Source organism: Tasmannia lanceolata, unplaced genomic scaffold (genome assembly GCF_043159265.1).
Source record: "Tasmannia lanceolata isolate RefF3 unplaced genomic scaffold, GAP_Taslan_0.1 ptg000037l, whole genome shotgun sequence".
NCBI classification, from domain to species: domain Eukaryota; kingdom Viridiplantae; phylum Streptophyta; class Magnoliopsida; order Canellales; family Winteraceae; genus Tasmannia; species Tasmannia lanceolata.
The window spans coordinates 57,805,832-57,823,334 of NW_027518714.1; the positions used below are offsets into that span (position 1 = coordinate 57,805,832).

The 17,503-nt window shown below is 39.0% G+C and overlaps 1 protein-coding gene across 1 annotated transcript; it reads right to left on the reverse strand.

Moving 5' to 3' along the window:
- Nucleotides 1-7,734: 7,734 nt before the first annotated feature.
- RPL27 (ribosomal protein large subunit 27) lies at nt 7,735-16,522 on the reverse strand. Its single transcript, XM_077371707.1, has 3 exons — nt 16,138-16,522; nt 8,236-8,337; nt 7,735-8,134 (listed from the first exon to the last, which is right to left on the reverse strand). Exons 1-3 carry the CDS (start codon nt 16,426-16,428, stop codon nt 7,958-7,960), a joined length of 570 nt encoding a protein of 189 aa, XP_077227822.1. The 5' UTR covers nt 16,429-16,522; the 3' UTR covers nt 7,735-7,957.
- Nucleotides 16,523-17,503: the final 981 nt, after the last annotated feature.

The following is a 17,503-nucleotide window of genomic DNA, read 5'->3' on the forward strand; positions in this document are numbered from 1 at the left end:
CCCAATAAAATGACTTGGCAAGATCTTCATCCTTCATTACAAGTGTCCCACATGCAGGAGCGCATCTGAGGACGTCTAAGCCTGGTGTCCCTCGCCCCGCGTACTACTAACTCGGAGTGCAACTCGGGTCGGGTTCAACCCAAACCCGTCGGATTCAACCTGAAAAGAAGTCGGGTCGGGTCAGTTGAGTTCGGGCTTGGGTTGTCCAACCCGAGTCGAATTCGGGTCAGGTTCGGGTTGAGGCAATCGGGAAATCCGACATTTTTTATCAAATTTTTTTTGTTAGCTTTAAAACTCTTCCCTTCATAAAATTGTTAACCAATTGCTGGGTTTTTTTTTCCTAGGATTTATGTGGGAGAATATTTAGTGGTCACATCAGCTTTTTCTTGGTGATGGTCACATCAGCTTTTTCTTGGTGACATCAACAAAATCTTGTCTTGAAAATGGTGGTCTCTCTTTCTCTTTCTACCTTCTCTCTCCACTCATCATAATATATTTCTCTAATTAATGCTTGTCCCCTCTTTTGTCTCCTACATTTACCCACATAAATCCTAGGAAAAAAAAAAAAAACCCAGCAACCAAACGGAGCTGGGGTGCAAATTATATCAGATCAAGTTGGGTTATGCGATTAGGTTGCACCCTTGATAACTTTTGAGAAAAAAATATTAATGAAATTTTTTTTCCAAAGGCTCCGTTTCTTTCGACATAAAAATGGGCGTAAAATTTGTTTTGTGTTATAAAAATGAACATACAAATAAATTTTACGTCGAAAGAAAGATTTTCCATGGCGGCCGAGTATCATAATTTGGGATTTGCTAGGGACCATCGCAGAAAGGCATTTCACGGCTGGCTGTTGCATCTGAGAGCAGCCACACACATGCTCACTTTTCTACAGATTTTTTTCTTATTCATTCAATTCATTTGAGGTGGCTGCTCACACACACACACACACTTGAAATGGCTTTCTATGGTGTTGACACTTTTCTTCCCTCTTAAATGTAAATTAAAGGCAGGGACTCCACCATGCTCAAACATACACTAACGAGCACACATAATAAAGATAGGATACGTGGACTCATTATTAACCTTTAAACTGCTAGAATGAATCCCTTCTTTAACAAATTTGGGTCCCTTCTACTAGAGAAAACATCCTAGCCATCCCCCTCTCAATCTATCCTAGACTAATATGAACACTCGATAGTTCTCAATCAATCTGCATATTGTTATTATCATATGCACCCAGTCGTGCACGACAAGGGATACCTCATCGGTGGACAAAATAAGAAACCAGTCGTGCACGACAAGAGATACCTCATTCTAGGCTCTACACAATGGTTAGACACTTCATTATTCTATGGTTTGAACATTCCATTAGTGGGCCCCTGCAACAAATGACAAATCAGATGACCTTAACAAACAGTGCTTGGATCGTGGGCCCATTGAAAAGGGGCCCACTTTTTTAGTTTTTCAAACAAGTAGACTACTGAACTCGCAAAACAGCTTTTGTTTGGGACTGATGATAAGTATGTTTGTAAAGATAAATGATAGATTGGTCCCGTAGATTAATCAAGATTGCTAATGGCTGCAAATGAGCCGAGCAGAGCCGAGCTTTGGGGCGTTCGAGCTCGGTTCGCTTAGTTTGAACAAAGGTTTGAGTTCGGCTCGGCTCGGGTACGTGACGAGCTTAATACTATAGGGCTCGAACTCGGCTCATAAAATATTCAACCAAGCTCGAGCCAGGCTTGGCGTGGCTCATCAAATGGAACGAACCGAGCTTAAGCTCGTTATCAAGTTCAGGCTTGAGAATTTACAACTCCAAACACATTCCAGTAACATGATATCAAACAAATACCATTAACATTAATTAATTGAAAATTGCAACTTGCAAGTCAAAAGGATAATATATTAATAACGCCCAAAATATCACTTTTCAATAATTACATTTGAAGTATATCCAATCTCCGTAGTATCATCAAAGCAAAAAAGCCATGTCATTCAACGAACATAATCCGAGCTTTAAAGCTCGGCTTGGCTCGGCTTATTTATGAACTAAGCCTAAAAAGATCACGAGCTTGTCCAAGCCGAGCTATACAAAGCTCGAGTTCTGCTCTCTTTTTTTACGAGCCTAATTTTTGGGCTCAGATTCAGTTCATTTAGTAAACGAATGAGCCTGAACCGAGCTTTTAATGAGCCGATCTCAAACACGGTCGTGATCCAGTTCGTTTGCAGCCCTAATTGCTATTGATAAGTACATGAGAGCATGATAGGACCGACCTAATAACACAAATATCTTAAACATCCTCCGTGGATTGCATGAATAAGGGTCTAAGTATTTTTCCATTTTCTTTTTATTTACCTAATTTCTTTAATTGGTTATCCCAAATTTGAGATATATAGTGAGAGCTACTGCTCAACTATTCCCACCTGTGACTTCTCCAAAACAGTTTAAGAAATGGAATACACTTCTAAAACGGGATCCACCACTTTAGAGAATAAAGAAGGTGGTGAAATTGACCATTTCAAAGTGATTTTTAGCTTTTGTGGGGGAGGTTTCATGCCTTCTTTGTCTTCTTGTGCACGTGTCACAAGAGAAGCAAATTAAATCTACTCGGCTAAATTTGGCATGCAATGAAAAATACGTAAGATGGGGGAGGTAAGGTGACCAAATGGATGCTAAAGAAGAAGAAAAAACTGATCATTAACCAGCTCTAGCATACAACAACAACATAGGTGATCAAGAAAAGGAGAAAGGCAGATTAGTTTTTGAGGAATGCCATTTAGTAGGTCATGGGGAGAAGGGTAAAGCTAAGAGAAGAGAGTCATTATTGAAAGAATGGAGTGCCTTGGTGCGTCCTACCTGACTTCCACATCGCAAAACTATATAAACGTAAGAAGACACAAACTAAAGAGTGCACGGACAAGACACCACTGATAGACTTGGAAATAGGACAATTCACATACGGAGTCTAATTAGAAATAGGAGAGACAGCAGTAGTAGTAGTAGTAGTAGTAGTAGAAGTTGCAATAGCGTAGTCAAGGCAAATATTCTCAAATAAGTCAACAACTTTTTTTTTTTGGTCGGTCATATGTCAAGAACTTGTCCCTTGATGGAAAAAAGGAGATTTTATATATGGTTTGTGGGCGTGTACTACAGTATTTTTTCGAAAAGTAGAATGGGACCCACTTCCAAAAATAATCCAGACTGTTCATTTATTGGGCACAGGATAAATAGGCTGGACACCGTAGATAGAGGGCCCCTCTATATATGGGAGGGTTAGGATCATTCTATGGAGATGATCTATGGGGTGCAACCTAATTATCTTGTGGCCCAAAAAATGAACGGTTTGTGTTAACTAACCAACTTCTCCAAAAGCTTAAGCTGTTGGAGAAAGGCGTTATTTATCTTTGATACTTTAACACTCCCCCGCGCGCATGAGGCCCACTTGGCAAACACGTGGCACATGAAGTCCCTCTTTGGGCCGACCACCGCATGTGGATTTTTGCTATGAAATCGAAACCTTTGGCTCTGATACCCTACTAAATCTGGATTTTCACTATTCTCAGATACTTTCATTCGCAAGCAAAAGTGCTTAAATAAGCACATACAGATTAACACAAGGAGATAATTAAAGATAAGATTTGGAGAATGGTTATCCTAATCACCTCATCTAACAAACTACCACCTAATCTAATCCTCCCGTGATTCAACGGTCAGATTTATAATATGATACTCTAATAGTTTGGATCTTCCTTTAAAGTGAGCCCTACTATACTTTTTTTGTAAAATACAGGACCTCACACGCATTCATGATATGAAAACCCCATGATAAAGAGAGTAATAATAGAGATTTTACAGGGTGAATGCCCGTGAAGTCCAATAATTTTCGAAAAGTAAAGTAGGGCCCACTTTGAAGGGTGATCCTGACTGTTCATTTGTTGGGCCACAACATATATAGGCCGTACCCATAGATAATCTCCATGGAATGATCCTAACCCTGTGATCTGTAGACATTCAATAGTGTGCAGCTTCTTTTCAGGAGATAATTTATGTGTATGCCTTATTTACATTGTAGCCCATCAAATGAGCAATTTGGATCATCCTAAGAAGTCGGTCCCACTGTACTTAGTGAAAAATTTTGAACTTCATTCACACACACACACACATCACATAAAATCTAAAGCTCAGAAAGAGATTTTATATGGGGAGTGCGGTGCGATCAAATGTTTTTCTGAAAGTACAGCGGGGGCCACTTTCAAGGATAATCCAAACCACTCATTTCATGGGCCACATGGTGAATAGGCTGTGCGACGTAGATCACCTCCACAGGATGAACCTAACCCCTCCCATCTGCGGAGGGACTGCACATAATTGGAACCTCTACAGATCCGAGGGTTAAGATAAACCAATATTCCATGGAAAAAACTTTCATGGCCTTAGGGACCCATTTGGATCTAGGGAAAAATGATGGAAATTTTCCCATGGAAAAACATTCAATATAAAACTCAACTTCCATGGTAAAAATTTCTCTACATCCAAACAGCCCCTTAGCAACAGCAAGGGCTGTCTGGTTAGTGGAATTTCATCACCATGGGAGGGTGGGGTCTACTAGATAGGGAGTCTGGGCTGTATCTATGAATGTGGGGCCCAGGTATGAATGGTTGGCATACACATATATAAGTGAGAGGCTAGTGTTTCCTCTTATTCGTAGATACGAAGTTGATGGGTTACAAACTGTTACGAGTACAAACAACCATCTTGAATTCAAATCACCCATCCATGAAACATAGAAAGATTCTCAGCACTCAGCTGACTCAGCACCACACAAGCAGATTGCCATTGTTGCACAAAAAAAGCTCCTTTAATACCCCTCAATCATAGTCATAGGCCATAGCCAAAAAGAAATATATCTATTAGCCTAAAAAGTCGTATTAAGATCAATTATCAGGGAAAGTTTTGTAGAATCATGACCCAACAAAACCTAAAATCTTCTGCCCTGCCATTATTTCACCACCACCACCACGTGAAGATGTCTGAACTCTGAACATCACCTAAACCAATCAAAAGAGAAGTGACAATAAACCCATATTGCCCATTTATAGTGTATTTCCTTGCATGAACAAAAACCACCCATGAAGGAGTGTTCAGAAACCAAGTACTTTTATGGGCCCAAGGCAACAGTCATGTTCAGCCAATAAATGACAAATTGACGAATAATAGGGAATGATTTTGGCCCACATGAAGAGGCAGATGGAGATGGAGACGTGACAGTGGCAATAGGACAGGATCCCTGCCAAGGGCAATAGAGTTTGGGTGGGGATACACAGATAAGGCTTGGTAGAGGTTAGAACTCATAGTAAAGTCACGAATTTTGTCAATTTGCTGAAAAGTGATACAAATAGAAACCCAATTAACCCAAATTTATTATTAGAACAAATTCTTAGGAATAGATTTACTTAGGAATTTTTAAGTTAGCCCATTTCAGAAAGAAAGCATATGTTGTTGAGATGGGCTCTCTTAGTCTTGTGGCTTGTTTGGTCATTTGTTAAATTATAGTGTAAGATGATACAAGATGAAAATAGATTTCCGTCAAAATCATCTTATTCAAAATAATTTTTAAATCGACACTTATAAGCCAGATTTCCTATTTGCGACAATCCATTTGTAAACCTGAACGAGGGATCCAATTGCAAGGAGAGGGACAAGTCAGGTCAAGTCAGATTGAGCTTTTGCTAAAAATGAATAGGATTCAGAGTAACAAAACCTAAATTCAAGGTCCTAAATTTTATCAGCCATCTTCTCACAAATAGGGTATTAAAAATAGTTTGTGTTAGAGAGTATTTTTTTCTCAATAGAGTTTTAGGTAAAGAGTAGATGAGATTACACAGAGATTAAATCACCTTTCAATTGAAAAAGAAAATGAGATTACAGCTATCTTTAGGTCAATATACAAGGCTTACACTCATTTTTTGTCCACACTAATCCAGTTTATGTGCCACGACGTGTACAAGATCAAGAGTCTCCATTATGGTACGCCTGAACCATAGTCTCATCGGACAATCATAACCGTCCAAACTGACTGTTAGTTTTAGTTTTCAATCATCCATTTGTAGTAGTCAAAAGTTCTCCATTAAGGGATTTAAGAACCTCCAGACAATATGAATTTTCAGCTATCCGATATTATATTAGATGAAAGGTCCAGATCTTGCAGAAATTTACCACATTGTACCAGATTAGAATCAACTATATGAGGGAAGGTAAAAAAGAAAAAAGTGTAAAAAGACAAGGAAATTACAAAGTGTGGTCATAGAGAGGAAGATATGAGAAGAAAAACAAGATAAATAAAATGGGTAAATTCCCTGAATTAGTAAGTGTTGCACTAAACATACCAATGAACACTAATTACTGATGAAGTGTTGAATGTACTAGTAAGAGTTTTGCTATATGAAGTAACCTGTATATGAGTTATGCTCCATCAATGACTTTTTCTACAATTTTTCTGAGGTAGACAGCTCTGAGTTAGAGAATTTTCATAAATATAAGAGTATATTCGCCTCTGTAATACCAGTCAAAGGGCTGGAGATCTAAAGCAGCACCCTCAATACAGAATAATGGGAGTATTTTCATAAATATAAAAATCACAAATTTTTGTGTTTGGGTGAATTTTTTTTACTGTAATTAGGGTTTGGATATCATATATGTTCTTGGTTATAGACCATAGTACAAGGACCGTTTTCACCTATTAATATAGTCACAAAATGTGACGAACCGTATAAATCTCTAATCTTCTGGATCCATGTGCTTGTTTGGTTCCTCTGGTATTTTGTGTTTCCATCCAACCTTAGATCAAAGTTTTCACAAAAATATTTACTTCCTGTAAAAATTGATCACCTGTAAATTGTCTAGGACAATTTCTTAGACTTGCATAAATGTGTGCGGTCATACGCAGTAGAGCCTCACAAGACCTATATGTACACCTAAAAATCTGTCACAAATATCTCCAATATTTTTCAAAATATCACAATTTAATGGCGACATTTTGATAAAATTGACAAAATCCCGAAACAAACTTTGAGATTTTAAAAAATATAGCAATTTTTTCATTACTATCAAAATATTTTTAGGGTATTTTTTTTTTTCTTAAATTATATATTTTTAAATAGTTATATTTTATCTTTTTCCCAGATATAAACCCGAAAAAAAAAATCCCGAGATTGTCATTTGCCAAGAAATTCCCAAGAACAATATTTGTGACTTTGCTACAACTATCAAAGTCCCTAACTGAAGTAGAAGGAAAAGTATCCTAATGCAATCTGTCACAAGCTTTTCCCCACCAGGAGGACAGCCAAATTCATCATGAACTTAAGCCTTCCCTCATAAATATAAAGTCAAGCCCCCTGTTGTGGTGTCTCCTCACTTGGAGTTCAGGCTGTGGGTCATCTCTTAAACCTTCATTTTCTATGCTTAGACTCCTCTGGGCTATTTGATCAGAAATGAAATAACACCTAACCACCCAAACAATGCAAATACCCTTTTTTTGTAAACCCTAACTTTCACAGGCTATGTTTCAGTTAAAACAAAGCAGACAGTGAACGAGAGTCACGGTAACACCTAGTACCATTCCTTGATAAACCAAGAAACTGATGGTTGGACCTTCATTTGCTATAGATACCTCACGATTTCAAAGTTCAACTTCCATACAGCTTGTTTGGAATTTCAACATTCAATTGGAGAAGTTTAAAATAAAGATAGGGGTGAAAATATCAGCTATTGAGCGACAGTTTCGCATAATATTGGACATGTTAAAGCTTTGACAGATCCTTGAGCAAGGATGGAAGAAAATATAATGCACAGAGATACAGCAGCTGAAATAGTATGGTATTCACTGATTTACATGCTCATAATAACATCAAAGGAAGTAGTGATACCTTTGCGAATTAAATTTGTTAATATAATTTATCAGCACATCGGATTCCCTTCAGAGACTACCTCAGCTGAAGCCAACACCAGTTGGGGAGAGACGAGCCCTTCCTTTCTTGCTTTTCGGCGTTCACGCTGTAGCCTGAAGTTCTCTCTCTTCCTCGCCCTGTAACTATTGGGGTTCTCGGGCTGTTCAACACGTGGGTAAACACTTATCTGTTGTGCCACACCAAAGTTGCAGACCACACTTTGTGAGCATATAAAGCCCTTGCCACGTAAAAGTAAATTCTATATTATCCACAATTCTAGAGCCTCACCTTTTTCCTGTCTGGTCCATATTTCTCAAATTTGACCAAACCATCGATCAAGGAGAAGATTGTATGGTCCTTGCCAAGTCCAACATTGTTCCCCGGATGGAACTGAAATGTCATCACAAATTTAAAAAGTTGCAACACTGGATGCTAAAAGATATGAATAATACAAGTATGTGTGCATATTGTGTACATTATGTAGAATGTGACAATGCACCATTTGAGATTATGAAGTTGGAGCACCCTGAATATTTTGGAACTGAAACTAAGTGTGAGGCAAGAAAATTAACCCTACAGTTTGTCATGGTCGACTCAAGAAACCTGTCTACAACAAGCGGCTTTACACAAGCCCATAGGACCGTCTCTAAACAAACAGAATAAAAGGTACCAACACAGTAGTAACAAAAATGTATCCCAGAACAAGATCGAGTGGAGACCGAGATAGATACTGGCGGTAATTGCAGCAGCCCTCTTTGAACTACCATGGATCACTGGATAAATGTAATAATATCTAGTAGGCATCTCATCCACGATATATTAAAATGAAAATTATAAGCAAAAACATAATAAAAAAGCATCACGAATAACAAACAAAAGCAAGCATCAAGCATAACTAATAAAAGAAAGCATCAAGAATTATTAATTATTAAAGAAAAAGAAACTAAAAGTAAGATCCATTCATAAAAGAAAAAAGAAAAGAAACTAAAAATACGGACCGACGGTCCTTCGCCTACTTTTCTGGAGTCAACGATGCCGCTTTTCCGTCACTGAGACTGCCGGCCCTTGGGATGGACCGGCTTATTGGCTTAATGCTCTCATTCGTTCTCTCAGGCGCCCAATAAAGCGAAGGATAGGGATCGCCACTCGGGTCTTACTGAAGATATCGTTTCGTAGCCCACTTTTGTTAAGACAAAAGAGTGGTTTGCTATGTCTTGTAAGTGAACAAGTATTTGTCAATAAACAAAAGATCAATAACAAGAAACAGAAGTAAAGGAAAGAAAATAGGAACAAGTAACATAGTTACAAGATTATTAGACTTTTTGTACACAGACTATAGTATAAAATATACATAAACTAGAGGTTTGATTACCTAGAGCTACTGTTTCTAACCGTCTTTCGTTTACCACTGATGCTGATGCATGCTTCTAAATGAGAAACTAGACATATCATAGAACAGTCTTTCTTCTGGCCAATTAATTAACTAGTGGAGCTAGTTTCTGTCCTCAATGCCCTTCCACCATGCCATCCAAGACCTTTCGAGAAGGAAGAAAAAGAGAGTGGTTTTTTTTTTTTTTTTTCTGTTTTGTTTATTGAACAGTGAATATTAATAAGAGGGCAAAGCCCCTCAAGCAAGATGGTCAAGAACTACTCCCAGACGAAAATGGAAAATACATCAGAAAGCCCCTCATGGGGAGAGATGGTAGAACACCTCTAATGCAACTCTATCAACACCTGAACGGGCCAACAGATCTGCCTCACTATTAGCCAACCACAAGACATGCCGAAAAACATTGCATACACCTTGACCGTATCCAAAATCTCCTCAATAGAATCGGCGAATCTCCAAGGAGAACTGGGTCCTTTTCTCACCCAATGGATTGTGTTGAGTCTCCCTCCACAATGAGTCAAGAAGAGATGGGTCCAAAACGCAAAACCCATTCAAAAGCACATGAACTTCTGCCTTTCAAATCTGTCTCACCAATTGGACTAGAGAAAACCCACCTAACCACATTCTCCACACCACGAAAAAGAGCCCAGTGCTAACCGGACACAAATTCCCCAAGCTGTAAGCATCGAGGTTCTGCTTCAAAACGCCAAGGGGAGGATGAGACCACCTAGGAGATGGATGATCTTCCCTGATCATGCTCTGCCTAATCTCTTCCCAAAAGCGTCCAAAAGAAGACTCAAAATGTCTCTGAATATTGGGAGATTTACCGTCCAAGGACAATGGCTGAAAAGATCTACAGTCGAATGCTACAAACAACTGTAGAAGAACCCTTGAAAATAGTCATGCTCCTTTCATTCCAAATATACCATGGTGAGACAAAAAGAGACAAACTCCCAAGAGTTCTTTCTTTGAGAAGCCATGGGGCTAAAGCCCACCACTAAAAAGGTTGGCTGCATTGTCTAGAAGAGCCCAACTCACTCTGAAAACCCCCAAGATGAAGGACCAAACTAAAGTGGATGAACAAGTTATCCACGGTCTCCACAGCAGGGAGGCATATTGAGCAACAAGTAATGATGATCCTCTCACAATTGCAAAGATGGTCAATTTTCTCCAAGAAGGCTGCCCAACGGAAGGCACTCAACGATATGGTGCATGCACACTCCAAACCGTGCTAGCATGAGGGGGAAGAAGGTTTTCTAATGAAAATGGAAAGATAGAACCAAAGACTTCCCACCTGAGGTCCAAGTCCAAACATGACTATCATCACCTGTCTTCTAATGGAAATGGAATCCAGACTCGTCATAAAAGCAGCAATTTTGACCAACTCTTTATCAATGAAATGCCTATGGAACTTAACCTTCCAAACCACCTTACAGTCTTGTTAATTGTACAAATCACCCATGTTGATCCATCTCTCTATAGCCAGTATCTAGAACCCTAGATAGTCAGCTTTCATAGAGTTGGACCCACAACAATGTCATGCGAATCTGCATTTCAATATTGACACAGAAGCGAACACCTTTCTAAAACTGCTAAGAGAACACATAATGTCACTCCAAACCATGATACCCTAAAACCTATACTCTCCCAAGGAGGTTCATCACCGAAAGCTAGAACCACACTTCTCTTCAATCACTAATCTCAAAGATGGCCCCTCCGACCCAACTGACACAACCACTTCCCAGGCAAAGTACTATCCATCATTGTAAGGTTATGAATGCCAAGGCCACCTCCAACTTAGCATGACAAAGCTCCTCCCAACTAACCGGATGGCATTTCTTGCACTCCCCTTTGTCGTTCCAAAAGAAAATACTTTGGGGCTAATCAAGCTTGGCAATCACTCCAAAAGGACATCGAAAAAGTGACAAAGGAATTGATCAGGGTGATCCTATCCCCTAAGATAAGAAGATTCTTCTTCTAGGGGAAAGTTTCCTCTCCATTCTTTGGTCACCGGGCCCCACAGACACTTAGGACGACTACCAACAAACAACAACAACTCCATATTGGAGTTCGAAATAGAGCCCCTGCCCTATACAATCCTCATGCCCTGTAGAAGCACTCTAACCTCAGCCTCGTTTAAATCTGTGATTCTAATTGGACCCGAGAAGGCTCATTTACTCTGACCCCTCTCATTCCTAAGAACAGCACCAAACCCCAGCTGGCCCTGGATTGCCAATGCTCGATCTGTCAAAAATGAGCTTTATCATACCTTGGCCCGGAGGTTCCCAAGATGGATTGTGGACGATAACTGCTCTCTACGGGCACATATCTCTCTCCACCCCTTCCATAAATCGTGGAATGAAATGAATCTAAAGCTAGGAAGTATCTTAATCTGAAATATGGTTAGTGCTATCACCTTTGTGTACATAAACCTCGAGCATTTTCTTAATCCCCTAAAGGCTCTGGCATTTCATTCCTTCCGTATCACCCAAAAGGTAGCCAGCAGCACTACTCTCCATAGAATCCTTCCTTTTTGGCCAATGAGTTGAGAACCATGCCTCTAGTAGCCCAAGCAACCATTGCGGGGAAACCTCATGTCATCCCAAATCTCCTTAGAATCCAGCCCAAGGTCTATGTCGCTTCCCTGCAATGGATAAAGATGTGATCCACAGTTTCTCATGCTTCGACAGATAGGCACAATGATCAATAATGATCATTTCACGAATTCTAAGATGATCCATCAGGAGAATCTTATTAAGGAGGGTAGTCCAGCTAAACGCATAATGATTACTCCCCTAGGAGGAGCAATTATACTTCAACCTTTTGCTGATTGCGAGGTTAGGGGCCAGGTGTAATATGGTGGTGAAATGACTTGACGCTGAAAGACCCAGACGAGCTCCAGATCCAAACCCTTTTATCATTTCCAGTCTTTTTTATATAGCAAGCCTCCAATATCTCCATTAATCGGCTATCCTTTTGATCTCCCTTTCAAAAAAGTTACATCTAAAATGTATTTTCCACAATATTTTCCTACCTACTCGATCAAAGCAGTCATTTACAACCTTGATTTAAATAATTAGGTAAAGGTTGGCTATATCCACTATTAATGATTACTGCATTTGGTAAGATCTAGTCTCATTTTTCCATTTGTTCCTTTTGGATGTCCAGGAAATAATTCCGTGTCTACTTTTCAACTCAAAAAACAAAGCAAACATGCATATCATATGATAAAAACTAGTTTTCTAGAACCTTTTCCTTCTCTCTTTCCTTTGTTTTATTTTAATCTTTTCTTCTAATTATTTATGGATTGAGGCTCACAAAAAGGCTTTTCAGGAATTTATCAGCAGCATGTTATGTCAATATAAACTAAGCCATCCTCTATGAATAGGCAATGCATAGATAACGTATCAAATGCTAGTATTTAAGAATTTATAAATGCATAACACAATAACATACCCAAAAATAACAAAATAATACATAGATAATGTATCGACTGCTGGTATTTAAGAATTAATAAAAACATAACACAAAAACATACCAAAAAATAAAAAAATACTAGTAAAATAAAAGATCATTAATGCTTGTAGAATAAAAGATCACTTGAAATTGGAGAGAGAGAGAGAGAGAGAGAGAGAGAGAGAGAGAGTGCTAGAGAAGGCTTTTAGATATCAATTTCAAGGAATGTAACCATTTTTTTTTTTAAATGGTTCAAGGAATGTAACCATAAAATGCCAGAAACGGTATGTATCCTTTTTAAGTCACCAAATTACCAAAAGGGAACTGCATACTATGTTGCATGCATAGGTACAAGTGTTAAAACCCAACACAAGTATGGACTGTCAAAATCAGCAAACCCCAAAAATAAGATTCGTGGATTTGACAGCATATTTTAATTACTTATGGGAGCTGATATTAGCAGTGCCTTGCTTTGATATTGACCCATAAATACAACCTGATTTTTTTTTGGTAGGTAAGCTGGGATTGAACCTCCAACCACAAGGTTGAAGAACAAAGCCTTGACCAATCGAGTTTGAGCTAGAGGCTCAATCCTCATACAACCCGATTTTGATCGTCCCTATTCTAACAATCTACAGAGCATGTTATTTTCTATCAAGATAGCACCGCCATTCATAGGTGATGAACTGGTCCCTATGGGACATGAAATAAGAGCAACTGAAGGAAGAATCCACTCATACTGAGAACGATCACCACTCGTGGACATAGAAAGGACCACTTCAACATCACCAAAATTATCCTCTGCAGCTGCAGTAGATACATCAAAGGATATAGTTTTTTTTTAATGGCATCAGAGGATTTAGTATTCTTTTCCTTTTCTACTTTTTCTTAGTCTTCACAACAATTCCTTTTAATGTACTGCTTTTTATGACAGTAAAAACAGTTCATGTTCTTCATATAGGATCTAGACTTCGATATGAATCATTTGCTACTCCTAGATCCCTTTTCTTTTTTCTTACCTCGATCAACATGACCTTTTGCCTGGACATCAGTATCAAGAATCATTTTCTTCATCTTGTTTTTAAGAGAAGGGTCGTTGTAACGTCATCTATACCTATATTCTCCCTGCCATAGAGTAGAGAAGTAATGAAATGCTTATATGACGAAAGAAGAGAAGACAGGACGACAGCAATAATAGGGTTTTATTCTCATCTTTAAACCGAACTTCAATACTTGCAAATTGACATTTATTCTTATTATACTCATTCAGATAATCAGAGGTTGGCATACCTTCTTTTATCTACAGTGTTTAATCATTGCTTGAGATATAGTCGGTTTGTGAGTGATTTCTTACAAGGAGGCCTTCAAGATTCTTCTAGAGTTTCTCTGAAAACTCTTCGTTTATGACATTATACAGCAGATCATCTGCAAGACATAAGCAGATCACACTCATTGAAATCATTCAATCAAGATCCTTGATAATATCATGCTTTTTCGACTTCCCTTTCAGTGCCTTGTGCAATCCCTATTGTATTAGTAGACCCCGAACCTTGACTTTTCATAAGCTAGAGTTATTTTCCACATTGAACTTCTCTACCATGAACCTCGCATCTGAACCTTTTACGGCCATCGCAAACATCAATCTAGCTCTGATATCAAATTGTTGATAAAATGACAATCTAGGGTTAATTGGAAATGCAAATTAAGCGGAGGAATCAAACAAGAACACATGAGAACACAGAATTTTCATGTGGTTCGCCAATGGTGCATACCCCCACGAATGAAAATGATCAAAGAGCTTCCACTATGAGAAGATTATATGATCACATCATAGGTCTACAACCAAGACTTTATATTCACCCCTAATACTAAAATAGAAGTTTCGCCCAAACAAGAAACTATGCTATTTCCATCTTACGGAAATACCACCACTTTATGCTTTGGGTGTCTGCACCCAATCCCCCTCCTCCCTGCAGCCCTCACAGATATAGGCCCTCCGAACCTATATTGTAATCGCAGGGAGGCATATGAGTATACATGGGATAGTATTCGAGACAAAAATATAATAAGAACTGAATTAAGCATGCATTTGTACCTAAATGAGGTGTTTTTCTACCATGATAAAAAAGCATTCAGCTAGAACAATGAGAATAATAACCTGGAACAGATTTATCAAACAGACTGTTCCAATGCTGACATTCAGATTCTAGGAACATATTAAACTATGACTCCATGACATCAAATCAGAAAAGAACAAAACATACCAACCAATCCAAATTACAAAAAGTAACCCATCATTGAACAGGGAATCCAGTAATTTAAAACAATCCAATTGAAAAACCTAAAATTCAAATGAATCTCCAAAACAAAAGAAACGGCAACCACACTACGCAAATTTCAACATTCTAATGAAAACTCCAGACAATTTTCTCAAACTTCAAGCTCCATATCCAATTTCCAAAACTTAATCCCGTCCCCAAAACAATTCCACCGCCTACAAAGTAAGTTAGGTTTCCAAAAAACCCTCACCTTATCTAATTTCAAAAACTTAATCCCATTCCCAAAACAATTCCCTCGCTTACAAAGTAAATTAGGGTTCCAAAAAGCCCTCTAACTTAATCCAATTTCCAAAACTTAATCCTGTTCCCAAGACAATTCCACCGCCTACAAAGTAAATTAGGTTTCCAAAAAACAACCACCTTTTCCAATTTCAAAAACTTAATCCCATTACCAAAATAATTCCCCCTCCTACAAAGTAAATTAGGGTTCCAAAAAGCCCTCTAACTTAATCCAACTTCAAAAACTTAATACCGTTCCCAAAATAATCCCACCGCCTACACAGTAAATTAGGGTTCCCAAAAACTCTCACCTTATCCAATTTCCAAAACTTAATCTCATTCCCAAAATAATTCCACCACCTACATAGTAAATTAGGGCTCCGAAAATCCCTCACCTAATCCAATTTCAAAAACTTCATCCCGTTCCCAAAATAATTCCTCCACCTACAAACTAAATTAGGGGTCCAAAAAGCCCTCACCTTATCCAATTTCAAAAACTTAATCCCTTTCCCAAAATAATTCACCACCTGAATAGTAAATTAGGGTTCCAAAAAAACCCTCACCTTCTAAAAAAAAAATTTAGGGTTCCAATTTCCAAAATTTTATCCCGTTCCTAAAATAATCCCACCGCCTACAAAGTAAATTAGGGTTCCAAGAATCCCTCACATTATCCAATTCCAAAAACTTATTCCCGTTCCCAAAATAATTCCAACGCATACAAAGTACATTAGGGTTCCAAAAACCCTCACCTTATCCAATTTCCAAAATTAGGGTTCCAAAAAGCACCTTGGTACCACGTTGCCGTACGATTATCGCCCCAGGCTTAGCGAGCTGATCACCGTAGATCTTGACACCAAGCCTCTTCCCTTTCGAATCTCGACCGTTCTTCGTGCTTCCTGCTCCTTTCTTATGTGCCGATTCAATCGTAAGAGGAAATTTCAGAGGAAACGAAACCCCAATTTTGGGACCCACATTGATCGATCCAAAATCTCCTTTGAAATAAGACGAAGAAGAAGAAGAGGTCGAAATCAGAGAGAGTCCTTTGAAAGCCCCAACTAGGTTGAAGCTCAGAGTCATTGCTCCCTTTATTTTTCCCTCTTTCTTTTTCCTTTTCAAGGGTTTAATAAAGTTCGAGCTTGTGAGGTTTTGGAGGGAGAGTAAGTGTTGCCTTATCTTGTGTGATGTGACGAAGACGCTTTCATAGTTCTAGAGATATTTTGGATGATCGTAACCGTTGATTGATTTGAACGACCAATTGAACCCATTGAGACACTTTGGCTCTGTTCACTTCCGTTCCCGGGAAAGCAAATCCCTTGAAAGCAGCCTCTGTTTTCCTTGAGAAGACAGAATTGGTGTTCACTTGCTTTCCTGAGAAAGTAACAAGCCTAGGTAGAAAATGTCAAATGCTGACATGGAAATTGCTAAATATGATGTGGAAATGTCTCTTTTCTCACAAGTGTGAGAAACAAAATCCCACTATTTTGGTCGGATTTGCTTTCCCGGGAAAACTAGTGAAAAAGGTGGGCAAGCAGTTTCTCCGGAAACCTTTTCCTGCACAGTTCATGTGCATGTGAACAGGCGCGGGAAACCTACTGGATTTCTTTTCCTAATGCCACGTCAGATTCCTAATAGCCGAGGGATGCCTTCTAAGAGGAGTTGAGGAGGGTAAGTCCCCTGATAGCCTAGGGATGCCTTCTAAGAGGACCTGAGGAGGGTAAGTCCGGAGATCGAATGGCGTAAAAGGGTGAAAGATATGCGGTTAAAGAAAGGTGATAAAAACACCTTCTTTTGTAATATTGTGATATAACCCAAGGATCATTGCAACTCTCTCCTTCCACGAAGGATGACCGAATCTGGTCACTATCCCATCATGCTTGAGTCGGCAAGGGGTTCGCGGGACCTAGTTCTTTTCCATTTTAAGTGGGAGTGGCTGAAGGAACATGAGATAAAGGAGTTACCTCTCAAGTGGTGGTGAGACGACAGGGGGAATGCTAGCACCCTCTTTTCCAAAAAGCTATTATTCATCAAAAGAGACCTTAAGGAATGTAATAAAGGCCGGCGTCTAAATATGAAAAGAGAAGTCCATAAACCCATTGAGGCTTTGGATACGAAGGAGGGATCCTCCCGTTGTCAGAGGACGATAGCCGAGGGA

Excerpts from the sequence above, each read along its gene's own strand:
- RPL27 (XM_077371707.1), bottom strand. The coding sequence starts at position 16,428 with ATGACTCTGAGCTTCAACCTAGTTGGGGCTTTCAAAGGACTCTCTCTG. Across the intron at positions 8,338-16,137 it reads TACGGCAACGTGGTACCAAG|TTCCATCCGGGGAACAATGT; the intron begins GTGCTTTTTGGA and ends ATGACATTTCAG. Across the intron at positions 8,135-8,235 it reads ATGGACCAGACAGGAAAAAG|ATAAGTGTTTACCCACGTGT; the intron begins GTGAGGCTCTAG and ends GTGGCACAACAG.